Consider the following 23,165-nt stretch of genomic DNA (forward strand, 5'->3'; position numbering starts at 1 on the left):
GCTGGAGCAGCTGTGGGCAAAACGGGACCATATAGGCAGCACATCTTGGCCTCTTCTCCTTCATTGAGGGTGTGGGAGAGTGAGCTATGCATACATAAAACGATGCTAAGCAGTTGCTGCCCTGACGAAGACAGGTCCCCTTGTTGAACCATTGGCTTAAAGCGACCTTGCTTGTTCAACTGCTCATCATTTCCAGTTTCCATCTTTTGTCTTGTGTGAATGCTATTTAAATTACAACCATGGAATCTGCCCTTTCTATCGTGCAAGATTACGTCTCCCTAAATATGCAAATTATGTGTCATTGGTTGAGTATGCATACTACGAGGTATTGTAAGCTGGCACTGCGTCAACGACTATGCTAATAACAATGTGCAAGTGGTTATTATTCGAGGCTTCTTTTTGATCCGGCAGGTTCCTTGAGTGAGCTCCGTGCCACATTAGCAGAAGGAGTCTCCACATGCAGCACAAATAACTGCAGAGTAGCAGTACATTGCAACCTACACTGAAGTGGGATGCAATAGAGGACGAAAAGAGCGAACAGAGGAAAGACGGCATCCGCTATGGCCACTCTATTGACTTCCGACAGGATGACAACGATGATGGTGTGGTTTACGTGTTGGTTTCAGTTTTATCAGTGAGGCAGCGACGGAACGAGGTCTTTATTTTTATGGTTTATTTAGCACAGGTTAGGCGCAATTAATGCTAAAATGCTGTTTCAGAGGACATCGCAAAGGACTGCTCTTGGCACAATTTGCTGCTGCTGTTCCACCCCTGCAGGTGAAGAAACTGTGAATCCATGTCATCAAATCATGCAACAACGGCACCCTTCCTCCAGTGCCCTGCTTACCACAGGTGATTTCGCATGTGACTAATTCATGCCTCAAACTCTACGTCTGCCTACGGAGTTTTCAAATCCACAGCCCAAATGCATCACCCCGCTATTGATGCACTTGCAGAAGATAACCCCAAACTGTTTTATAGTTTTCATAATTTACAACGATCTGAGAGCCCGTGCTGCTTCCAGCCTGCTGACACAGAAAATGCCACAATAAAAAAAGACCACAACTTTATTAGCTCCTGTGCCAGTTTACAACCAGTGTAATGTGCATGCTGACAATCTGGCTATTCATGCCAATGGCTGCATATATAATGCAGAGAGGATTAATGCTTTCCGGGTTGACAGGAAGGAACTGGAGTCCCTAGGTGCACAACTTGTGTGCCACCCAAGGGAGGACTGCCATTGTGAATGCCCACAGCACCCCTTGCAAGCAGCCTTACATGCTGGTCTCATGACGTGGTCGCTGCTTGGCCCTCCGTTTAGGCCGATGCTGTGGCTGCTGGGCACTGCACACAACAACAGCAACAATTAGGACAGCCCGTAATGGTGCAACAAATGTTCATCACCTTTGCCCAAAATGTATGTCAAGTGTTGAGCAGGTGTTACATGACAGAAATCAGTCAAACTAGCAGCACATGTCTTCCCTAATGCTTTTATAGCAAGAGAATGTGATCTAGGTGTAACTATCAAGGATAGGTGACCCCAAGTGCAAATGAAGCCAAAAATTTTGGGCTGAAGAAGCACGTTTATAAACAAAGACTTCATGACAAAGAAATCTTTTGCTTTCTTGTTCCACTGACAAATTTTTGGCTTCATAGCATTCCTTGTCTTATTACTGCTAATGTGCACACAGTAATTTCTGCGCCTCAACACTTATCATTCTGTGGGTTTATCTATGGGCCTTGCAAACAGTGTGAATAAATTCTTTTCATGGCCATTTGCATTCAGTGCACGGGCGTTCCCGCTGGACGTTGAGCCCAGCAGCGCGAGCCCAGCAGCGTAGGCTACCTCAAAGTGCTAGAGAACAATGCAATCATGTGATCCCACTGCATAAAGTATTCCTGCACAGTCATTCCAGGGTAAGCCCACCTTTCCCTATCAAATCTTTGCATATGGGAAAAGCAGCATTTTATGATCAGGATACAATTTAATATATCATGGTATTTGTCGCAACTAATGTGACTTGACATAAAAAGTTATTAAGAACATGAAAACACCGAAAATGAGCACATTTCTAGCAGTAAGGAAAGAGTTAACTTAATCTTGACTTCAGCTAACTGCCGGCTCAGTATGCTTAAATGCAACTTAAAGCAGGCACCCATGCACTTATGTAAACCTATGCATGTTACGCTTACTCATCCCAAGATTGAATACGCTTCTGCTATTTGGGACGCTGACCAAGCATACTTAAACAGGGCGATTCCATGTAAGATCGAACAAAGGATGGCCAGTCGGCCTTTTAAATATATTTCAAAATTTTATATATTGTCGCCTGATGAGTAGAAAGAAGAGATCTGGTTTTGCTGCCAAACATTTCTTCGAAGCACCGGGGATTAATAATGACGAAGAGGTGGAGTGCTGCAATTACCTGCTTTGCTGTTTTGGCCAATGTTAGTTATGAAATACATAAAATATATTAAAGTTAGGCAGCTGAAGTTCAATTAAATACATGCATGTTTCTGCTTGCGTTGAGTTATTTTTGGTTTTTATGGGTAGTGTAGATATTTTTATAATATACCTCGAAATCGGCCCGGGATCTCAAAAAAGGCTTGCGGCAGAGGGGCAACAATTGCACATTACATTCTAAGCATACTTACTTATCGAACTGCAGAAGCTTATATTTATACAACATTTCAGTAGAGAGATACGATCGCGCTAATTTCAATAAAACACTAATATATGGAAATTTCTGACAATAAAAAAATACATTTTTGATATTTCTTAAACTTTGTCCACTTATTCTCCTCCACATCAACTTTCACAACCATTAAAAACATATTGCATAATTTTGTTCCACTAGTAATTACGGCCCATCGAATGAGACCCTTATGCAAGGATAGGCAACAGATCCGACTTCTGCCTCTTAAAAGGCCAGCAGTTTGGAAAAAGGTGTCGGCAGCAACGTCACTTTCGATATGATTTGGTCACCAGAGCAGTCGCGAGCTTCCGAGCAGGCGTGTGCAGCAGGGTGAGCTCGTTTTCAGACCAATAGAGTTCGAAACAGACCTCTCAGGTAACTTCAACACTTGTGCACTGGAGCTTTGCTATTCTATCCGCCCTTTGTTCGCATCGCAGCCAGACCCTGGTAATACGGTGGAGACGGAAGCAAGATCAAAACTATCAGGGAGCTATGAGCGCTCGCTTCACGCATGCGGGCGACAGCCGCTACAGCCACTGCACTGTGCCAGTTGCGATCAGCGGAAAGTGTGACCGTGGTGCTCCAGTGGCAAAGGAACATATGGAACGCCAAAGGAAACAAAAGCAAAACTATCAGTAACCAGACGCCCATCTCAGATGACGGCCTGCACTGTGGCCGCGCGTTTGATCCGCTGTTCACACTTCATTCAACGCCGACAGTGCTTGCGCTTTGATCTTACTCTGCTGCTCCTGTGCGTCTCATGGTGACAAAGTATAGCTTCGAACCTTTTGAAGCACAAGAAGCGAAATTTTTGCAGAGCTACCCACCTAGACATCAATGCTTTGAAGCAACTTTTATAACATCCGAAAGATCAGTGACTGTCAAAGAGACGGACTACTTGTGCTACCCATGCTTTTGCTATTTCTGCAATGAAATATCTTCACAGAACGCGCAGTTGAGCGATGACATTTTTATGCCCCCTGAAGAAATCAACGTCATCAGCCAGAGCATTGCGACTATTGGAGTGTCCCCTTTGAAACCTCCAGGCGCAGTGAGCGGTCGGGAGAGGCCTGCTTGCATCAAGAGAAAACAAAAGCAGGTGCAGAAGGCGGGAGCCGAAAATGTTCGCTGCAAGGTACACTGGGCGTACAACCAAGGTGATGCATCGGGAAATTCAGCCAAAGGAAAGTGCTCCTTCTGCGCGCAGTGAACCGAAAGCTTTCGGCAAACCCATGTGACATCGATCACACCCCGGGAACATTGTCAACTTCTCACTCTCCTGCCATCAACACTAGCGAAAAATGAGATTAAGCTTATTCCTGAAGCATCGCTGTATCAAATCAACTAGTCCAGGAAATTGAAAGAAAATCACGGCACGTGGTACCGACCGGATCCTTTCACCAGGCATAAGGTGAGCCCCGAGTGCATATCTGCGGCGCGTGAGTACTACACGAAGGACGTGTTGGAATGTTCCAGACAAAGCCCTAACAGAAAGGATGTCCTGTCGGTTACAACTGATGGGGAAAAAATAGTAACAAAGCATTTCATGACAATATCTATTAGAGGGACATTCGGCATATACAAAGACGATCATCCCGATTCTGGCATTGACCTATCAAAATTTTATACCTTGCGGCCGCGCTGGGTAAAATATTATCCCCAGCATGGTATGTGCATTTGTGTCATTTGCGCCAAATATAAACTGACTTGCTGCTCTTGAGAACATTACTGGCCACAGAATCTATGCTGATGATCTTCACTCGGCATTCATTTGCATTCCGTCATCAGCACATTGCCTTTTAGCTGAATGCAATCAGTGTCTAAAAGGCAGTTCCCTGACAGTGGAGGAACTTAATATCCCAGAAGTCGAAGAAATACTGCTAGCGACGTGGGAGCAAAACCTTGCGAAAAAGGTTTTGCATGCTGACACTTTTTTAAATCCCTTTCGGGTGTTAGTGGCAAGGTGGATCGTGCAAACCCCGTCAGGAAGACACAAGGCAAAGCTATCTACTAGGAAAAGCAATGCATACAGCATGGGAGCATTGTATTCCACTTTTATTTTGCCGAAAACTGGACTGTCGTGCCTCCTGACGAAGTTCAGTCCATTTCACCCATTTCACTGGCAAAAGCAGCAAATATCTGCAATGAGTTTTGCTACTGTTACTGATGACTTGAGCCACGACTCCGCTCACACCTGCTTGGCTCTAAAGACAGTGAAAGAATGGGTGGACAGTAACCTGCTGGTGTACTCCAAGGTCACATATGCGAGTGATGGAGCCGCCAGTCATTTGAAAAATAGATACCAGCTTTTCGAGTTTGGAAAGTGCAAGTGTCCCAAAGCCCAATGGATATTCTCAGCAACTGGACACAGGAAAAACACGTGCGATGGAGTTGGAGGACTCATCAAGCATCAAGCAATGCTCAACAACTTGAGAACAAACCCTGAAAGTGCAATTCGGGCAGCCAGAGACTTTGTAACTATTTTATCACAAAAACTGAAAGGTGTGGATCTAATACACATTGAAGAAAAAGAAGTTGCTGCCTTCCGTGAGTTAAAAGAGTGGATGAGAGTGCCTGCCTTCCACGGCATTCAGTCTTGGTATGCCTGGCAGCTATCCAGGTCAACGGAAGAATCTCCTGAATTGTACGTGGCACGCATAGCCAAGTCTGCATGGAAGAAATGACATGTACAGGAATGAAGGCAATCTGCATTGTCGAATCATACAAATAAACGATTGCAGCTAGCGCGTTAGCCAGGTGGTGGACTTATGGGGCTTCATCGCCCCCCCCCCCCCCCTCGAAATTTTTTCGTGCTGTCATGCGCCGTTGACCAAAAAACCCCCGGCACCGGAAATCATTCTGGATTTTGTCTAGAATGTCATTTGCACGCTCGAAAAGACATTTCAGCGCAACCATAGTGAAATCGGGCTGGATTTTGCGGCAACGCCTATGCACAGGGAGTTGCATAACGCCAGGTGACCCATCCGAGCGAAAAGTATCAAGGGCGTTTTGATGGCGAGTGGGCTCGCCGCGGCATCGCGCGGAATCTATGGAGCGCGCATGGATTTCAATTCTGAAATTTCATGGGTATAAAGTTCTCATAAACTTTTAATGCAAAAGGTGCATTGACATTTCCAAAGTCGTGCTTTAGATTCTCAATTCCGGAACTTTGTGGGTTTAATGTTCTGATAAACATTTGATGCCAAAGGTGCAGTGACTTTTCTAAAAGTCTTGCATCGGACCATACAACGAGACAAGCCAAATAAACACACCATCAGACAAGCTGATAAAGCACGCAGCGAGGTCCGATGAGATGAAGCATGGTGGTTGTTCATTTTTGCAGTCATGTCGCAGAAAACATCAGCATTTTTTTTTTCACCTGTGCCAAAGCATCCATGTCAAGACACTAAATCTAGCAAAGGTAACTACGTTCTCATTTATTTTTCTACTTTGACTTTTATTCATGAGGACGCATTGAGCCTCTTCAATATTTTTTTTCTCTGTTCTCGCTACCCACGGGCTGCCGAAGCCTGCCAGAGCACATGTGCTTTTCTCGTGTTGCCCCGAGCACCACGCACACACTTCGATGCTGTTCGTTTTTCTCTGGCCGAGTGGATTTTCACCTGGCAGAATTTTGGACGCTTTCTGGCTAGCAGACGAGAAAATTAAACAATGCATAGTCGCTCGCCACCATCACTGTAAGGACTTGAAGGATTGCAACGCGTTCGCTTGGGCGCAACCTCTCCGGAAAATTTTATCTCGCCAATGTAGGATGCCTAGCATTATGCGTATGGTTCTCTGTGGAGCAAGCGGCTCACATTTTCTTCTATATTCCTTTGTTAGCCACATTAGGTGCCCAAAGTAGGCATTTGATTGTAGCCAACATGCTTTCCTTTGCGTTTTTTCATTTCAGTGCCCTCGCCCCACAAAAGAAAAAAAAAAAAGACGTTGCGGCACAGCAAATTGTCGCCTGATAAAAGTTTGATTTTGTTACTTCTTTTGCGGAAAGCAATGAGCCATGGGATGCTTCAGTTGCCGGATACTCTTATATTACAGCGAAAGCAATTATATGGATGCTCCTGGCGTATTCCTGCCATCGCCCTCATGTTCCATACAAAGTCCAAGGGTGATAACATTGTGACTGCGCGCCGCATGTTCTATGTGCACATGTGCGAGTGAAAGCGTGTGGGGGTGGGGAGGGGGCTGGCCTGGGTGAGCCGACAATGGTTGCTCATCTATGCCTCGCGCCTCCTGTCGCGCGCGATACATCAGGGGTAGTGGAAGAAGAGGGGGGGGGGGGGGCGCTGCGATCTGCAAATCTGGTTTCACAACATGTTTATTACCCTTGTTTGACGCATAATATACAGCGACTTTTTCTTAAATTAGTAGATTTATTGGAGAATTGTACGTATATTTAAATATCTTGTTTTGAGGTTTTGTGTATACGTGCAGTGAACTTTAATTCCAGTGGCACTTTCTTACCCTTTATCAAGCTGTATCTTCGTATTTGTACATGCCACTGTATCTTCGCATTTCTAATGTACAAAGGCGAGTCAAATGAAAGTGCGTCTACACACTCCACACAATAATGGTTCGGTTCATTATCTGCGAGGCATGTGCGTAGCACACAGGCATCTCATTTACAAAAGTGACATGCAGGTGTGAAGATAAAGGTTCTTTAATGCTCTCATACACTGGGTTGAACATGGTTGCATGACATAATGGACACTCCAAAAGCTGAACAGCGTGGTGCCGTGAGGTTTCTGACAGCTGAAGCCGTTTCCCAAAAGATGTTTCCAAAAGCATTTCCCGTATGGCTGCTGTGTACGTTAAACATTGCATTTCATTGGCCACTGTGAAGCGTTGGAGCAAACAGTTCAAAGAAGGATGTGAAAGTTGCAAAGAGGATCCAAGACCGGACCAAAGCCACCGTGCAATCACCCACAACACAACTGCAATGGCTGATGAGCTGATTAGACAAGAACGGAGGATAATCAAAGTTGAATCGACAGAGCGTGTGAACATCAGTCATGGTTTGGGTCACACCATAATTCATGAACATTTCGGTTATCGGCTCTTGCGAGCGCAATGGATGCCCAAGATTTTGAGCCACCGCCAGAAGACAGAGGTTCGGCGCTGCCAAACCTCTCAGGGTGACGACGTTTTGTCTGCAATTGTGACTGGGGACGAATCATGGTGCAGCTACTAGGAGCCTGAAACACGACGGCAAAGCTCACAGTGGAAACATTAGAGTTCACCAGCACCAACGAAAGCAAAGGCCGTCATTTCTGCCCAAAAGGTGTTGTTGACTTTTCTTTTTTGATCGTCAGGAGCCATCACTGATCAAATTTGCTAAACCTAAAGAGACTCAATCGTTTCCGATTCTGTGACACGCCGGATCGGCTGCGTATCTCAATCAAGAACAAACAATGTGCAAAATTGAGGAATGGGGTCATCTTGCTCCATGACAATGCCCGTCTCCAGGTCACTTATGTGGCTAATACAAAACTGGCAAAGTGAGAAAAGCTGCAACATCCGCCGTACAGCCCAGACCTGTCGCCTTGCGACTTCAACATTTCGGAGCATTTGTAAAAACAGCACAAAAGCTAGAATACTGGTACAAAACAAAGGATAATAAGCTTAGAAAAGTAGAAAGCTGCAAATACTTGGGGAAGGCGAGCAGATCCGTGTCGGACGATGACGTGAAACAGTCAGTCTTTTTGAAGCAGCAACCTAAGGAGTTTTACGAGAGGGGAATCATGCGACTCGTTATTCAGTGGGACAAATGTCTAAATGCTCATGGAGACTACTTTTAAATAAAGTACCCCCTTTATCATATATTCGCATTGGCTCACGTTCATTTGACTCACCCTCGATACTTTTCAGGACTCCTGCTTTTCATATGTGCTCTCTGATGCAAGTATAATTTCGGTGCAATTACTCACAATACACGAACGGTGACAGCTGCTCCTGTGCAATACATTGTAACAAAGGACAGCGTCATTGAGGTTTCTCCTCGGTTGTTGCACATGTACTAAAATGTAAACAAGGTTCCTGAATGACAAGATTTCATTGAAATATGCGTCCAAAACTTGTTCATTTCATGGCCTTTACATTTTTCATATCAGTGGCAAGCACTGCTTTGCTGGTTCCAAACTGACATAGTTCTAAAGTTCGTGTGATACTTTCTTTACTTACTAAATAGACAGAAAACATGGCAGCATTGATATCGGTATTTCGGGCACAATTTTTTATACATGGTAGCGCTCAAGAATTCGCTCATTTGCAGCATCTTTGGCAATGGCAATTCAGTTAGTATTATCGAATTTGATCCACCGACAAATTCTATAATGAAGAGGCCGAGCTGCAACGTGAGCCCCCTCCAAACAAACTTTCTGGCTACGCTACTGATTGGAGCCCAGAAACAAATTCTGTTTTAATAAAGTGGCTGTCCATGACCTCCACAATTTTTCCATTTCGCTAGAGATTATTTGGAATACATTGCTTGCTCATTGAATTTTATCCTCTTTATGGGTAATCTAAGCTCCATATCGAATTCTGACTGATTTCGTGGAGGTGAAATGCTCTCTGATGCCGCAGCGCATCAAGGAACCCCATGCATACAAAACTGAGTCCGAATCTTTCACTACGGTGCCTCTCACAGATAATTTGCAGCGTTGAGACATAAAGAACTAAATACAATATCATGCCAAAATTGAAAAGTCGTACGCGATCACAAATGCCATAGAATCTTCAGACCTGCATGGTGCGCTGAGAGCCTTGTGCAAGAGCCTCATTGGAGTGGCCGTAACTACAAGTGCAACAAAATTATGCAATACGTTTTTAATGATTGTGAAAGCTGAAGTGGAGTGGGCAAAGTTTAAGAAATACCCAAAATGTTCTTTTTTTTTTAGACTTTCAGAAATTTCCACTATTCAGTGTTTTCTTGAAGTTAGCCCAATCGTATCTCTTTATTGAAAAGTTATATAAATATAAGCTTTAGCAGTTTGATAGGTAAGTATGCTTAGAATATAATGTGGAATTATTGCCACTCTGCTACAAGCCTTTTTGAGATAAAGATCTGCAAAGTAAAAAAAAATATTCCCTGGGCCAAATTTGAGAAATTTTATAAAAACATTTACACTACCCAGAAAAACCACAAATAACTAAACACAAATAAAAACGTACATATATTCAGTCAGAAAATTTTCAGCTCCCCAACTTTAATATATTTTGCATAATTCATAACTAAAGTTGGCCAAAACAGCAGAAAAGGTAAGTGCAGCACTCCACCTCTTGGTCATTATTAATCCCCAGTGCTTCGAAAAAATTTTTGGCAGCAAAACGAATTGTGGATCTTTTTTTGCTCCTCAGGAGACAATGTGTAAAGATTTGAAATATATACAAAAAGACGACCAGCCATCCTTTGTTTGATCTTACATGGAAACACCCAACAATGACATGACAGTTGGAAAATTGCTAGCCTTTCACTCATCCATAAGCTATGCAATCACACATCTCTGCACGACAACTTTTTCAAACCACCCACAACCATCTTACCTCACCACGATCATTCATATAAAGTCAAAACAAATCACTTGTCGCTAGGCTTGTGCGAAAATAATTTTTTCTGTTTGAAGTGAAGTCCAGGTTGCCTAAACCATTAGGCAGTTTGGTGTTACACAGTAGGCACTAAATAAAGTTCACCAGAGTGGCAATTTGGGCACATTGGCAATCCACAAGAATGTTAAAAAGCTTGAACTGGACACGGACAAAAAGGGGAACACACACACACACACAGGTGCTTGTGTGTACTATGTGTATATTTGCCCTTTTTGTCCATGTCCAGTTCATGCCTTTAACATTGTTATGTAATACCAACGTGCCCAAACTGCCACTTTGATTACAAAGTTGTTTGAGCAAAAGGCAATAAAAGGCGCTGCCACCTATTGGTTCACCCACAGGTGATCATACAGACACTTGCAATTATTAAAAAATTCTTCATCATGCCAGGCTGATGGAAGCAGTGGAACGGAGGCCAAGTGAACGAGGACTAAGCTGGAAAAATGCAGTGGCAAGGGGTGTGCAGCTGTTGACACTTCACAGCAAGTCTCTTGCATTAAAAGAGCTAAAGATCGATGGGTTGAACATCTTGGCTATGACATCACTTCCTTCAGCCAAAACGCTGTTGGTACAGCCCCTCGACAGCTTCAGGTTGAAAAAGAATTTTGGCAAGATTTCGTATTTACTAAATTCTAATACATTGTTCACTGCAAGCCTGCCCAATTTTCATTCCGAGAAACGAAAAGTGCAATGCCCTCTATGTTAACCCTGATGAATGCCCTTCTTTCATGGTAAGCCTAAATAGCACAAAAAAGAAAGGCGACCAACTTGACAACACACATCTGTTGTCTTTTCTCATGCTATTCAGCCCACCTTGGTAAGAGATAACTTGAATATGTACCATATTTAGTCTATTATAATGCACCTTCTATTGTAACGTGTACCTGTTTTTCGTGACCAGAAAAGGGGAGAAAAAAAAAAAAAAAGAACACCCTCGATTGTACCATGCACCCATTTGCCATGACCTAAAAAAGAAAAGTCCTTTACAGTACTGCGCACTTCATTATTTCATACAGAAATACAACTTTCATTTGGAAAAACAAAGATTTACTCCCAGTGCACTAAAGTTGGGATACATAAAAAAGGTCACAGTTTCTCCCGAAAGACGAAGCATAGACTGCAATACAGGCACGTACCCAGGGGGGGGCCCGGGGGGGCCCGGGCCCCCCCCGAAATCAAGTGGCATACCCCCCCCCCCCCCCCCCTTCCCCACCCACGCCACCACTCCTCACACATTCCTTAAGCGCCGCCAGATCAATGTTGATACTTGGCAGCTGTTCATCGGTCAGCATTATGCTGCCTTTTTCACTCCTTTTAGATGGCGGTAGTTACCGGCATCTCTTGTAATGTGAAGGACAGTTTTCTCAGATTCCGCACCCGTGCGATTAACTCGAGATGCGTTCAGTTGTCACCATCTATTCAACCGTCACGCGCATAGCTGTTGCTTTTGTTAGTTCAACCTTCTCTGTTTAGGCTGATCCTGGGTGGGACGAGGAGAGGGATACGGCTGTTACTTTGCTGGTCTGTACTCTCATGGAACGAGTTGCGGCCGGAGAAAACGCCAATTGCGTTTAACTTTTCCATTTGCTTCATTATTTCCTCGAGTTACGGCTCGCCGCGACGCTGGCAGATGCCTGGAACCATACACACGTGATATGGGTGGGAAATAAAATAATGTGCAAGAGCGTCCATCATGAAACCCTGCAATAACCCTTAAACCCATAAGCAAGATGACTGTCGCCCGTTACCTCGTCTGTTTTCCCTAATTGTATAGCACTTCTCGTGCAAAATTGGCAACTGGAAACAAAAAATCGCAAGGAGTTGAGAAATTAAGCGATCTACTAAGGGAGAGAGCCAAGGCAACAACCAAACTGCAAGCAAAAGCGAATAATAAAAAAGTTAACCGTTGTTTATGAGAATATTTATGCATCAACATCTTTTTATTTAAAAAGGAAGTAGAGAAAAGGCCGCCAGAAGTGGAAAACAATTACTTGTTTTCAATGACGCTTCCACAGTTATCGGTCGAACCGCCTCACGTAGCCACTTCTCTGCTGTGCTTAGGTGGGTGTTTTTCTAACCTATCGCGGTGAGCGCAGTACGTCTAGAATCGCAGAGTCCTGCGCTCTACGCGGTTCTATGGGACCGGCGGCCGCACAGCGTTACGCAATTCGCGGAACTGTCAAAACTGATCAACAAGGCGAAAATAACTGATATTCGAAACTATAACATGAGAAAGACTGAAGAAGCCGTAAAAAATGAAAGCAGCCTGAAATCAGTAAAAAAGAAACCTGGCATAGGACAAACCATGATGTATGCACTAAAAGATAAGAAGGATAATATCATCAGCAATCTCGAAGATATAGTAAAAGCAGCGGAAATATTCTAAGCTGACCTGTATACAGTACCCAGAGGAGTCACGATACCTCACTTAGAAACAGTAATGACCAGGATAGAGAAACTCTCCTATAACTAGCCATGAGGTCAGAAGGGCCCTGCAAGACATGAAACGATGAAGAGCAGGAGGAAAAGGTGGAATAACAGTCGATTTAATCAAAGATGGAGGAGACATAATGCTTGGAAAACTGGCGGCTCTTTATACGAAGTGTCTATCGACTGCAAGGGTCCGAGAAAACTGGAAGAAGGCAGACATACTAATCCACAAAAAAGGAGAGGTTAAAGAATTGAAAAATTATAGGACCATTAGCTTGCTCCCAGTATTATATAAAATATTTACCAAAAGAATATCCAATAAAATAAGGGCAACACTGGATATTATCAACCAAGGGAACAGGGTGGCTTCAGGAAGAGATACTTTACAATGGATCACATCGATGTCATCAATCAGGTTATCACGAAATCTGCAGAGTAGAATAAGCCTCTCTATGTGGCTTATATAGATTACGAAAATGAATTTGATTCAGTAGAGATACCAACAGTGATAGAGGCATACGTAATCAAGGAGTACAGTACGCTTACGTAAAAAGCTTGGAAAGTATTGCTACATGCGTGTGGTATTTGTTTGTTTGAACGATGCACGTGGGCGCCATCACTCCAGAAAAGAGGAGGAAGAACGAACTGGGCTCGCGCTGTGAATCTAACCGGTCAGCGCTGCAACCGTTGTCGTAAATATAATCTGTAAATAGTTTCTCGTCTTACTGACTCGTCCTTCGCGGAAGAATATCCAGAGGTTCTACAGCTACCTTAATTATACACAAGAAAAGCAGGGGAGATACCTATAGAGAAAGGGGTCGGACAGGGAGACACAATTTCTCCAAAGCTATTCACTGCGTGCTTAGAAGAATTCAAGCTATTAAACTGGGAAGGCTTAGGAATAAAGATCGACGGCAAATATCTCAGCAACCTTCGGTTTGCCGATGACATTGTTCTATTCAACAACAATGCAGACGAGTTACACCAAATGATTGGAGGCCTTAACAGAGAGAGTGTAAGAGTGGGGTTGAATAATAATATGCAGAAGATGAATATAATTATAAATAGCTGGACAAAGGAACAAGAGATCAGGATCGCCAGTTGGCCACTAGAGACTGTGAAGGAGTACGTTTACCTAGGTCAATCAATCACAGGGAACCCTGATCATGAGAAGGAAATTCACAGAAGAATAAAAATAGGTTGGATCGCATACGGCAGACATTGCCAGCTCCTGACTGGAAACTTACCATTATTATTAAAAAGTAAAGTGTACAATCAGTGCATTTTGCCAGTGCTGACATATGGGGCAGAGACTTGAGAGCAAGTTAAGGACAGCGCAAAGAGCGATCGAACGAAGATTGCTAGGCACAACGTTAAGAGAGAGAAAGATAGCGGTTTGGATCAGAGAGCGAACGGGTATAGACGATATTCAAATTGAAATCAAGAGGAAAAAATGAAGCTGGGCAGGTCATGTAATGCGCCGATTAGATAACCGTTGGACAATTAGGGTTACAGAATGGGTACCAAGAGAAGGGAAACGCAATCGAGGACGACAAAACACTAGGTTGAGCGATGAAATTAGGAAATTCGCGGGCGCTAGTTGGAATCAGTTGGCGCAGGACAGGGGTAATTGGAGATCGCAGGGAGAGGCCTTCGTCCTGCAGTGCACATAAAACAGGCTGGTGGTGATGATGATGATGATGGAGGTGGTGGGCCCCCCCCGAAAAAAAATCCTGGGTACGTGCCTGCTGCAATAGCAAATTAGAAGACAGATATACAAGAAGTAAGATAGTAGTCTTAGCGGCCGTATAAACTTGTAAACATTCGCTTACTAAATTAACAAGCATGCTGTCACATGCACACAAGCAAACATGAACACGTCTCACTCAATGACCGTGGAAACTTGTTATCAGAACGCTGGAGTGAAGAAGTGTGGTAGCAGGAGCAAGTGAATTGACCTTTGTGTGGCCTCTCGCTTTGATGCGAACTAAGCGACAAGAACACAGCACGGTGCGCCTACATGCAGACTCTTGTCTCCGTTGCAGATTGCTTTAAAGATAGGGGCTGCGCGGCCGGGGCTACGTAGCAGCTGCTGGAGTACAATGCCTTTCCTGTTTGCGCCAGTCCCGCATGCAAGTTTCGGAAACTCCGAACGCCCGTGATGCGGTCCAATTTCTGCCCGTCTCCACACACGTGATCACTTTCCTTTTCATTGCAGCATCGTGATGGACACTCGGCATCTCTTCGCAGTCAGCACTTACGTGCTGATAGAACAAACGTAGAAAAAGGGAAGGTGGAGTAACCTAAGCACACATACTACAGCACATGGTGGAAGCTACGGTAGCTAGGCTCGAAGTGCGTACGAGGTGGCCCTTTTGAAATGCCGATGGCTATATGGTAGCACAGATCTAGGGTCACACTCGATTCTAAAGCGCATACAATTTTTGGACACATTTTATTTAGGAAAAAGTGCACGTTAGATTCAAGTAAATATGGTATTGCATCCGAACCAGTGTGGATTAGTGCCTGTGGATTTAAATTACAGTCGATCCTGGATATATCAACTCAAAAGAGAAAGCGCACTAGTTCGATATATCGATAATTGTCAGTATAAAGTATGCCTACCTGAAGCTTGTCTGAAAACTTCGCACTGTTCAGACAGTGTCCAGAGATCGTGAAAGGCGGGAAGTGAGTGACTTATTTGTCCAAGCCTGCATCAAATGCTGTTACAGTCACCGACCGATTTTCCGGACTCCAAAAATTCGGACATGCTCGATTATTTGGTCAGCTTCGCGGCACTGCCATTCTCCCCATAGACCACAATGTATAACAACTGCCGAAAGTTCGGACACCTTGCAACCTCTCGTCTGATTTTTCGGACACTCCTTGAGCCAACTCGATCGAGGGCATCATGCACCGACTCTGACCGGCGCAAGGCTCGACTTGCTGAACGCCATTTTTGTTTTGAACTGAGCCTCCTTGCTGCCCCACGAGGTGGCGCTACTGAAAATCCCCGCCCATCACCACCGTTTCTGCCTGGTTCAGTAGAGTGGCTACGAGTGACTACAGCAGTTCCGGTCTCAGCTTAGTCAGCCATGTCACCATAGCCATGTCAAGGCAATCCAGCTGCTGATTTGTTTCTTCGTGCACGACGCTGCGAGTAGGCCACGTTTTTAGTTTGCGCGAATGGTGCCGGCATGACAGCGTCAACCTCTCGTCCGATTTTTCGGACACTCCTTGAGCCAACTCGATCGATGGCACTCGCCCCCACCGACTCTGTCCGGTGCAAGGCTCGACTTGCTGAACGCCATTTTTGTTTTGAACTGAGCCTCCTTGCTGCCCCACGAGGTGGCGCTACTGAAAATCCCCGCCCATCATCATCGTTTCTGCCTGGTTCAGTAGAGTGGCCATGAGTGACTACAGCAGTTCCGGTCTCAGCTTAGTAAGCCATGTCACCATAGCCATGTCAAGGCAATCCAGCTGCTGATTTGTTTCTTTCTTCGTGCACGACGCTGTGAGTAGGCCACGTTTTTAGTTTGCGCGAATGGTGCCGGCATGACAGTGTAGTGGTGTTTGTGTGCTGTGTCGAGGTCACGGTGATCGAACGGTTTAGTATACGGAAACATCGCATCAAGTGTCCAATGGCGCCGATAGTGCGCTGGGAAATGCTGGCAAGCGTGGTACCAAATATACCACAATGTCAATGGCGAAAAAGATCGCCATTGTGCAACAGGTCCTGAGCGGCCGGTCTCAAAGCGGAGTTGCTCGAGAATTTAACATCTCGAAGCAGACGGTCTCGGATTATATGAGAAACCAGACGAAGATTCTCGGCGAAGCAACAAAGTCTTCCTCCAGCTTGGAAAGGAAAAATTTTAGAGACGGCAGCCACCCAAAGCTCAAAGAAGCCCTCCACATGTGGTTGTGTGCTACAGTTGCCAAGCGGATTCCTGTGTCTGGAGACCTTCTGAAGGAGAAGGCAGAGACGCTCGCTCTCCGGATGAACATCGAGGGCTTTATGTTCAGTGACGGATGGCTCCGTAACTTCAAAAAAAGGTACGACCTCGCTTTCAAGAGGATGTGCGGCGAGAGTGGTGCCGTCGACCGGACCCTTGTTGCGAATTATTGCTCGGAGACTCTGGAGTCGCTGTTGTCCCAGTTTTCGCCAGACGACGTTTTTAACTGTGACGAAACCGCCCTATTCTATAAGATGCTCCCTGATAAGACCCTTTCTGTGTCTGGCGATCCCTGCCACGGTGGGAAGCACAGTAAAGAGCGCGTCACCATCATGGTAGGCAGCAACATGTTGGGGACAGAGAAGCTTCCGCTTCTTGTGATTGGCAAATCAAAAAGACAGAGGTGCTTCAAGGGAGCGAAGTCGCTGCCCGTCTGGTATGAGGCCAACAAAAAAGCATGATCACACAGCAGCTGTTCAGCGACTACGTCCGCAAACTTGACAGGAAGTTCAAGTCGCAAAACCGGAAGGTATTGCTTTTTATGGATAACTGCGGTGCACACGGTCACATCCATGATCTCGAGTGCATCCGCTTGGAATTCCTGCCGCCCAACACCACGAGTGTCCTCCAGCCCATGGACCAGGGCATTATAAAAAATTTGAAGGTCCTATACCGAGCACGCCTCTTGAACCGCATGGTCGTCTGCATCGACGCCGGCAAGCAGTACGCTGTTGGCCTTCTGTCGGCTATAAACATGCTTGCGGATGCCTGCAAGGTGGTGGCCCCTGCCAGTCTACATAACTGCTTTCGGCACGCTGGATTTGTTATAACCGATGAAGTGAGTGCCATGGAGGCCCCAGATCTGTCGCCTTCAGATGGGCTCCCTACTGAAGCCGAAAATTTTCTTCAAGACTTGAGCAGTGGTGGCATTGCGATTCCAGACACTGTCTCATTTGATAGTTTTACAGATGCTGACAGTTCTGTACTGACGTGCGCAGAACTTGACGACGACGAGATAATTCGTCAGGTTTGTGCTGCCCCGCCGGATGATGACTCTTGAGTCCGAGGATGACGCACCATGTGCGCCGCTGCCGTCGCACGCGGAGCTTGTACAAGCAGTGACTGTGCTTTCAGCCGCCTACAGTGACCGCACGACCCTCTCCGAGATTGAGGCTGATCTGATTGCGCGTAAACGCAACAGCGTGCAACGGCGCATTCATGATTTCTTCGCGCCTGCTGCCGCACCCAAATAGGGCGTGGAAATAAAAGATTTTTTTTCTGAATCTGTTTTTTCGGACACCTGTTTATTCGGACATTTCCGTGGTCCCCGTGAGGCCCGAATAAACGGTCGGCGACTGTATTTTTATTTTTGCGTGCGAACATCGCAAGTCACTCAGGCTACAGAATAGTCTTTGATAATCTTATCGCAACGCTAACCTCAAAGCCCACGTCGTGTGGCCGTGGAGTTCCTAGCATACTTCAAAATGTTTGTTGGATGTTTTTATTCACGATAAAGGAGAGAGACGCAGTGCAGAAGCAAACCAGCCTGTATGCACTGTGCCACCATCAGCACAGCTGTACTGTGAACTGTGCGTAACGTGCCCTGCCGAGGTCTGTTACAGTACGCCACATACATGGGCAATCATCATATGTCGGTAACGAGTTGCCCATGTAGATGCTAATAGATTTGAAAATGGCTTTCAGCCTGTAGAACATGCAAGTCCGTTCCCACTGATATGTCCCTTGTACAGGTCCACAGCCTGCACTGAAATACATTCAGCACTGACTGTGGGCTTGCAAATCGCACAGCACCGAGTCCTATGCGCTGCTGTTGCGATAGTCTTTCCGCAAAGTGAGAATGTGACGTTCGGTGGTTTTGTTCAATCCAAACTGTAATGTACAAATTTGTCAGAGTGAAGCTTGGCATCAGATACGTTTTGGCCACTCGCAGGAACCCTAAAATGCTGTTTGCGGAAATTCTACAAGACAAGCACGGTGAGCAGGCACCTCCAGTTCAGCACCACATGCCCTGAACCCCTCAGCGAGGAGACTGAATGCCATTCATACTTTATTGTGGAACGTCCGTATCTGACCAGGAGTCCAGGAGGCCTCTTTTTTGCTTTCTTGCAGCAGTGTGGTGATACTATTTCTGATAACAAACGACTGGAGGCGTATCATTCACTGAAAAGTGGTTAGTTCTTTTTGCTATCAGTACACTTCAACACATTAAAGCCAGTTTTCATAAAAACACATTAAATATGAAGACGAAAGGAACACATACGACAGGACTGGCACTTGTGTTCCTTTCGTCTTTAGCATGTTTTTATTAAAACTGTCAAGGCGAGCGAACTCGCTCAAACTAAGGTATTGCATTAAAGCCGTTTCAGATACTGCGACTGCAATGCAAAATATTGCCGCAGGCGCATGCATCACAATGCATTTTGATCTGAACATTTTGATTTGTCACAGAAGTAATGGCTGCCTGATCGAGTAATTTAAATAAAGGGTTAGGATTGTGCTATCTGCTCTGAGCAACCTTTAAAAAATTTGGTGCAGCTAAAAAACACCCTGTATGTGTTCCTGTGTTCTGAATGCATGCAATACTTCATGTCATTTACTACACTCTTGTTGCTCATTTGCAGCATTGAAGTGCAAGACCAGTAGGCACTGGATAAGCTAGCTGCTACTCATTTAATACGTGCACTTGCCGTGGACTGCACAGATTAGCGCCTCTAGGAGGAAGCCTCCAGTTGAGAAAAGTGAGGAGGAACGTAAAAAAAATATTATCAATGTACGGTTGGTAATACGCAGCAGTATACGATTGGACCAAGCTTTTTTCTTTTTTGCAAACCTACAACAATGCCTCATGGGATTTTATGGCATGCTAACTATAAGGCCATCACAAAAGGGCAGGAGCTGCTAAGTCAACTTTTCTGTCAGCCTTACCTAAAACAGAGCCTACGGTGCTGCCTCTAAACAAACTGATTTATTACTTCTCTGTGCTACCAAGGCACATTGGGCAGGGTGCTTTTTGGGAGAAAGCCCGCAGACAGCACACAATAGGAGCCACCTGCAGTGCCGAGCAAGCCTTCAGCTGTGAGGGTCGTTTCATTTCAAGACTTGGTTTCTGCTGTGCATGCAAGCTGGAATCAAAAGGCTTCAAGGGATCATGCCAACCTTCCTGCTGGGCAAGCTGGAACACATTAGCAGAAACAGTGCGACTACACACATGACCGAGAAACTTCAGTTCTCACTCTCGAATGATGCGGGGCCTGAATTCCCGGTTCATCCTGCCTGCCTAGTTGCATTTTCCTCACCTGGTGGGGGGAAGGGCTGGCACGGTGCGGCTTGGCAGGGCGGCATACATGGAGTGCGGCCGGCTCATGCACTGTGCCCGCTGCTGCCACTCGTGGCCGAAGCCTTCGGCCTCCTCTGCATAACATGTTAGAATAAACTGGCTGAAAACACTACAGTGAAACCTCGTTAAACCGTAGTTGGCCAGAGCTCAGAAAAAGTATGTACTAAGCAGTACTGCTTAAACAAAATAGCATGAGATTGCCCATTTACCTGTCAAAAACAGAACTCACAGAGAGTGTGATGGAAGGGGAAGAAAACAAGCATTTATTCACTTCGCCTGACAAAAGTGTTATTTTCGATTGATGCTGCCATGGCCTAGCAGCGACGACAGCAGCCTCAAACATACTGAAGCTGTAAGCCAGCTTTTCAGCCAGCCCCTTCTCTGCAAACACTCTCATGGTAGATTCCTTGTTGGCACTGCATGTTCTCTGTGCACACGGGCCGTAGCACTGCAGAAGTCGCAGGGTGCCTTTTTCATTGCGGGGTGCTGTTCTCGTCGTGACGATTGCATTCATGAGGCTGACGTAACGCGCAGCTTCTGCCACTGTCGGGCCTGTATCGCCCGTGCTGTCACTTTCCGACACTTCGGCAACAACAGAGGCAACAATGGCAAAAAGTCGAACCTCACAGCCGACATTTCTTCGCGGTCGCAGAAGCGCTGCTGAGCAACTTCTTTGCATTCCACATGCCACACACCATAGTCAACAGTAGATCCCTGTCGTGTGCCAGTGCCAACTTCTTCGTGCCACGTTCGATAGCATGAATGATGTCTAATTTTTCTTCTATGCTGAGCACCTGGCGTCTTTTTTTATCCGAGCTTCGGCATGACGTGACTCCTTGTTAGTACGAGGCCACAATGTTCTCTGGCACGGCACCGAAATGGTGTTGATGTTGCTTCATGCGCAAACGCACAGAGCGCTTGGAGGCCGTTCTGATCTCTAAAGGCTTGTTGTTCTGTCGGGCCCCCTAATGGAGACGACGCACCACCAAGTTTGCGCGACGAAAAGTGGAAACACTACGTGTTAATCGATACGTACACAATAACCTGGTACAGTTTATGCGGATACAAAACACATTATGTTCAATGGCCACTGAGCCAGGGATTTGATTTTACTACTTTGAAAACGAAACTACTGTTTAAGCGGGTACGGTTTAACGAGGTTTTACTGTATTGCGTCAGTGACTGTCACCGTGTGCAGAGTGTTTATGAAGAAGATATGCAATTCCTTCGTCATCTTTTTGAATGCTGACACAGGAGGCTTTCATAATTGTGAACGCCTTGATGATCGGCATGCCTTTTGATGACAGCCTCAAGTTTTCGCCTGCATCTGTGTGACCAACAGTGCACCTGCTGCCATACTTTCAGCATGTTCTTTTCGAGCCGATCACCGAGGCAACACCCGATCTGCCCCGTGTTCGATCGGCCTCAGCTGCTAAAGGGCACTTTCTTTCCACCAGCCCTGCTCAAAAGGTCGTCCTAGTTGACCCTCCTGCATAAGGCTTGCATCTCCAAGCACGACTTATATCCAAGAAAATAAGCCAAGCCATAAATTACTTTTCAACAAAACAATGAGAGGATGTTTGATTAGACGCGAGACACCTACTGCATCGTTACTTCTGCTTGGGCCTAGTTAATTTTTTTACCGGTGTTCTCACGGAGTCAAAAACTAAACTTGGCTAGTATGGCAAACTGAGTGTGTTACGATGACCCAATATGAAAAAAATACTTAGAAATCTTTTTCTAAGCAGCAACTTACCATAAAATGAAAGAATATAGACTTATTCGTTAACGAACAGTCTTTAGTATCCCTTTCAGCTTGCTTGAAATGGAAACAACTTTTCTACGTTATTCCTCTACAAAGTTATCTTTCTTGCAAGCTGCATATTATTGCATATTAATGATGTCACTAATTATTTTATTATCATCTTTATCTGAACTTTAGCGCACCTTTTCTGCTTTTGCATTGGGTTATTTTCATATTTTACAATTCTTATCTCTCAACTTTCAACAGCCTGCAATCCTGACTGCTTTCCTTTCCCATTTGCTCTTACTGCTTTTAACTGAACACTTGAAGGACCATTGACAGCTAAGTTCTAAAGCAAAGCTTTGTTTGGCTCTTTCCCTCGGCGTGGCGTTTCTCATTTCCTTGCCAGATACACCATGTAGGCCTTAGCTTTCCACAATTCCACGAGAAATCCTGGAATTGATACTTTTTGAAGCTACGGAGAAACAATTGTTTCTCATGGTTTCTCACACTGCGTGTGGTAAATAAATAAAATCAATCAATCAATCATGGTTTTCACAAGCTGGCCCTACGCATCTTAAAAATGACAGATCAAGTGAACGGTGCCAAAAGTGACAGGAAAGTAGCGTTTTCTTATTTATTAATATTAAAAGGGTTTCTACTGACTCATCATCTTTTACTGTAGAAGAAAATTAACTTTATATTAGAATATTCTGACCTTATAAAAAACATGGCTAAGTGGCCCAGCCGCAGTCATCTGTCCATCCAATGTTTGCGCAGCAATAGAAAGTGCAGCATTTTACCATTTGCTTTATTTTCCGAGTTGGTAATCAAGATGGCTCCCTCCGGATCTCATTTAAGCAAAAAGAAAGCCAAAGAACTTGCTCAAGAATACAAGCATGCCAGCTATTACAAAGATGGAGGAGTCCTTTTTTGCTGACCTTGTGCGTGAACAGCGGACCGTCGGGGCAGGTGAACTATTCACGAGTACACTGGGAGCAACCATCATCATAAGAATGAAGGAACAAGAGACTCTTCAAAGCGAAAAAGTGGCGAAGAATCATCGGAAGACAGCGCTGGAGGTTCAGGAACGCTGAGAAAGCAAAGCCGATTGCAAACGCTGGAATCCACAATCGCCAGCGAAGCACGACATGGTGGTCAAATTCCTGGATGCACTAAAGGGACACTAAAGGCAAATATTAGGTCAAGCTAAAGTTATAGACTAGTGCTCGAGAATCTCTAAGGAGTAGTAAATATTATCCCAAACAGAGCCTTAATAATAGAGAAATTGAGGAAAATGCAGGACATGATCAGAGACTCCCCCGGGACATTCAAGCACTTGCCTGATGACGAAAGCACTC

General features: G+C 45.1%; 1 protein-coding gene across 4 annotated transcripts in view; it reads right to left on the reverse strand.

The window, feature by feature from the left end:
* Positions 1-1,049: 1,049 nt before the first annotated feature.
* The window catches only part of LOC126536594 (myeloid leukemia factor 1-like), a 69,273-nt gene continuing 47,157 nt past the window's right edge, over positions 1,050-23,165 (reverse strand). For 2 of the 4 annotated variants that reach the window (XM_055072794.2, XM_055072784.2), the window contains one exon: positions 1,050-1,344. In XM_055072794.2, coding sequence (XP_054928769.1) covers positions 1,127-1,344 — 218 coding nt within the window. In that variant the 3' untranslated portion in view covers positions 1,050-1,126. Of the gene's footprint in view, positions 1,345-8,392; positions 8,430-20,019; positions 20,135-23,165 lie in introns of those variants that run through there. The other 2 variants (XM_050183628.3, XM_072287438.1) reach the window with 2 other exon arrangements.

Source organism: Dermacentor andersoni, chromosome 3 (assembly GCF_023375885.2).
Source record: "Dermacentor andersoni chromosome 3, qqDerAnde1_hic_scaffold, whole genome shotgun sequence".
Taxonomy (NCBI): domain Eukaryota; kingdom Metazoa; phylum Arthropoda; class Arachnida; order Ixodida; family Ixodidae; genus Dermacentor; species Dermacentor andersoni.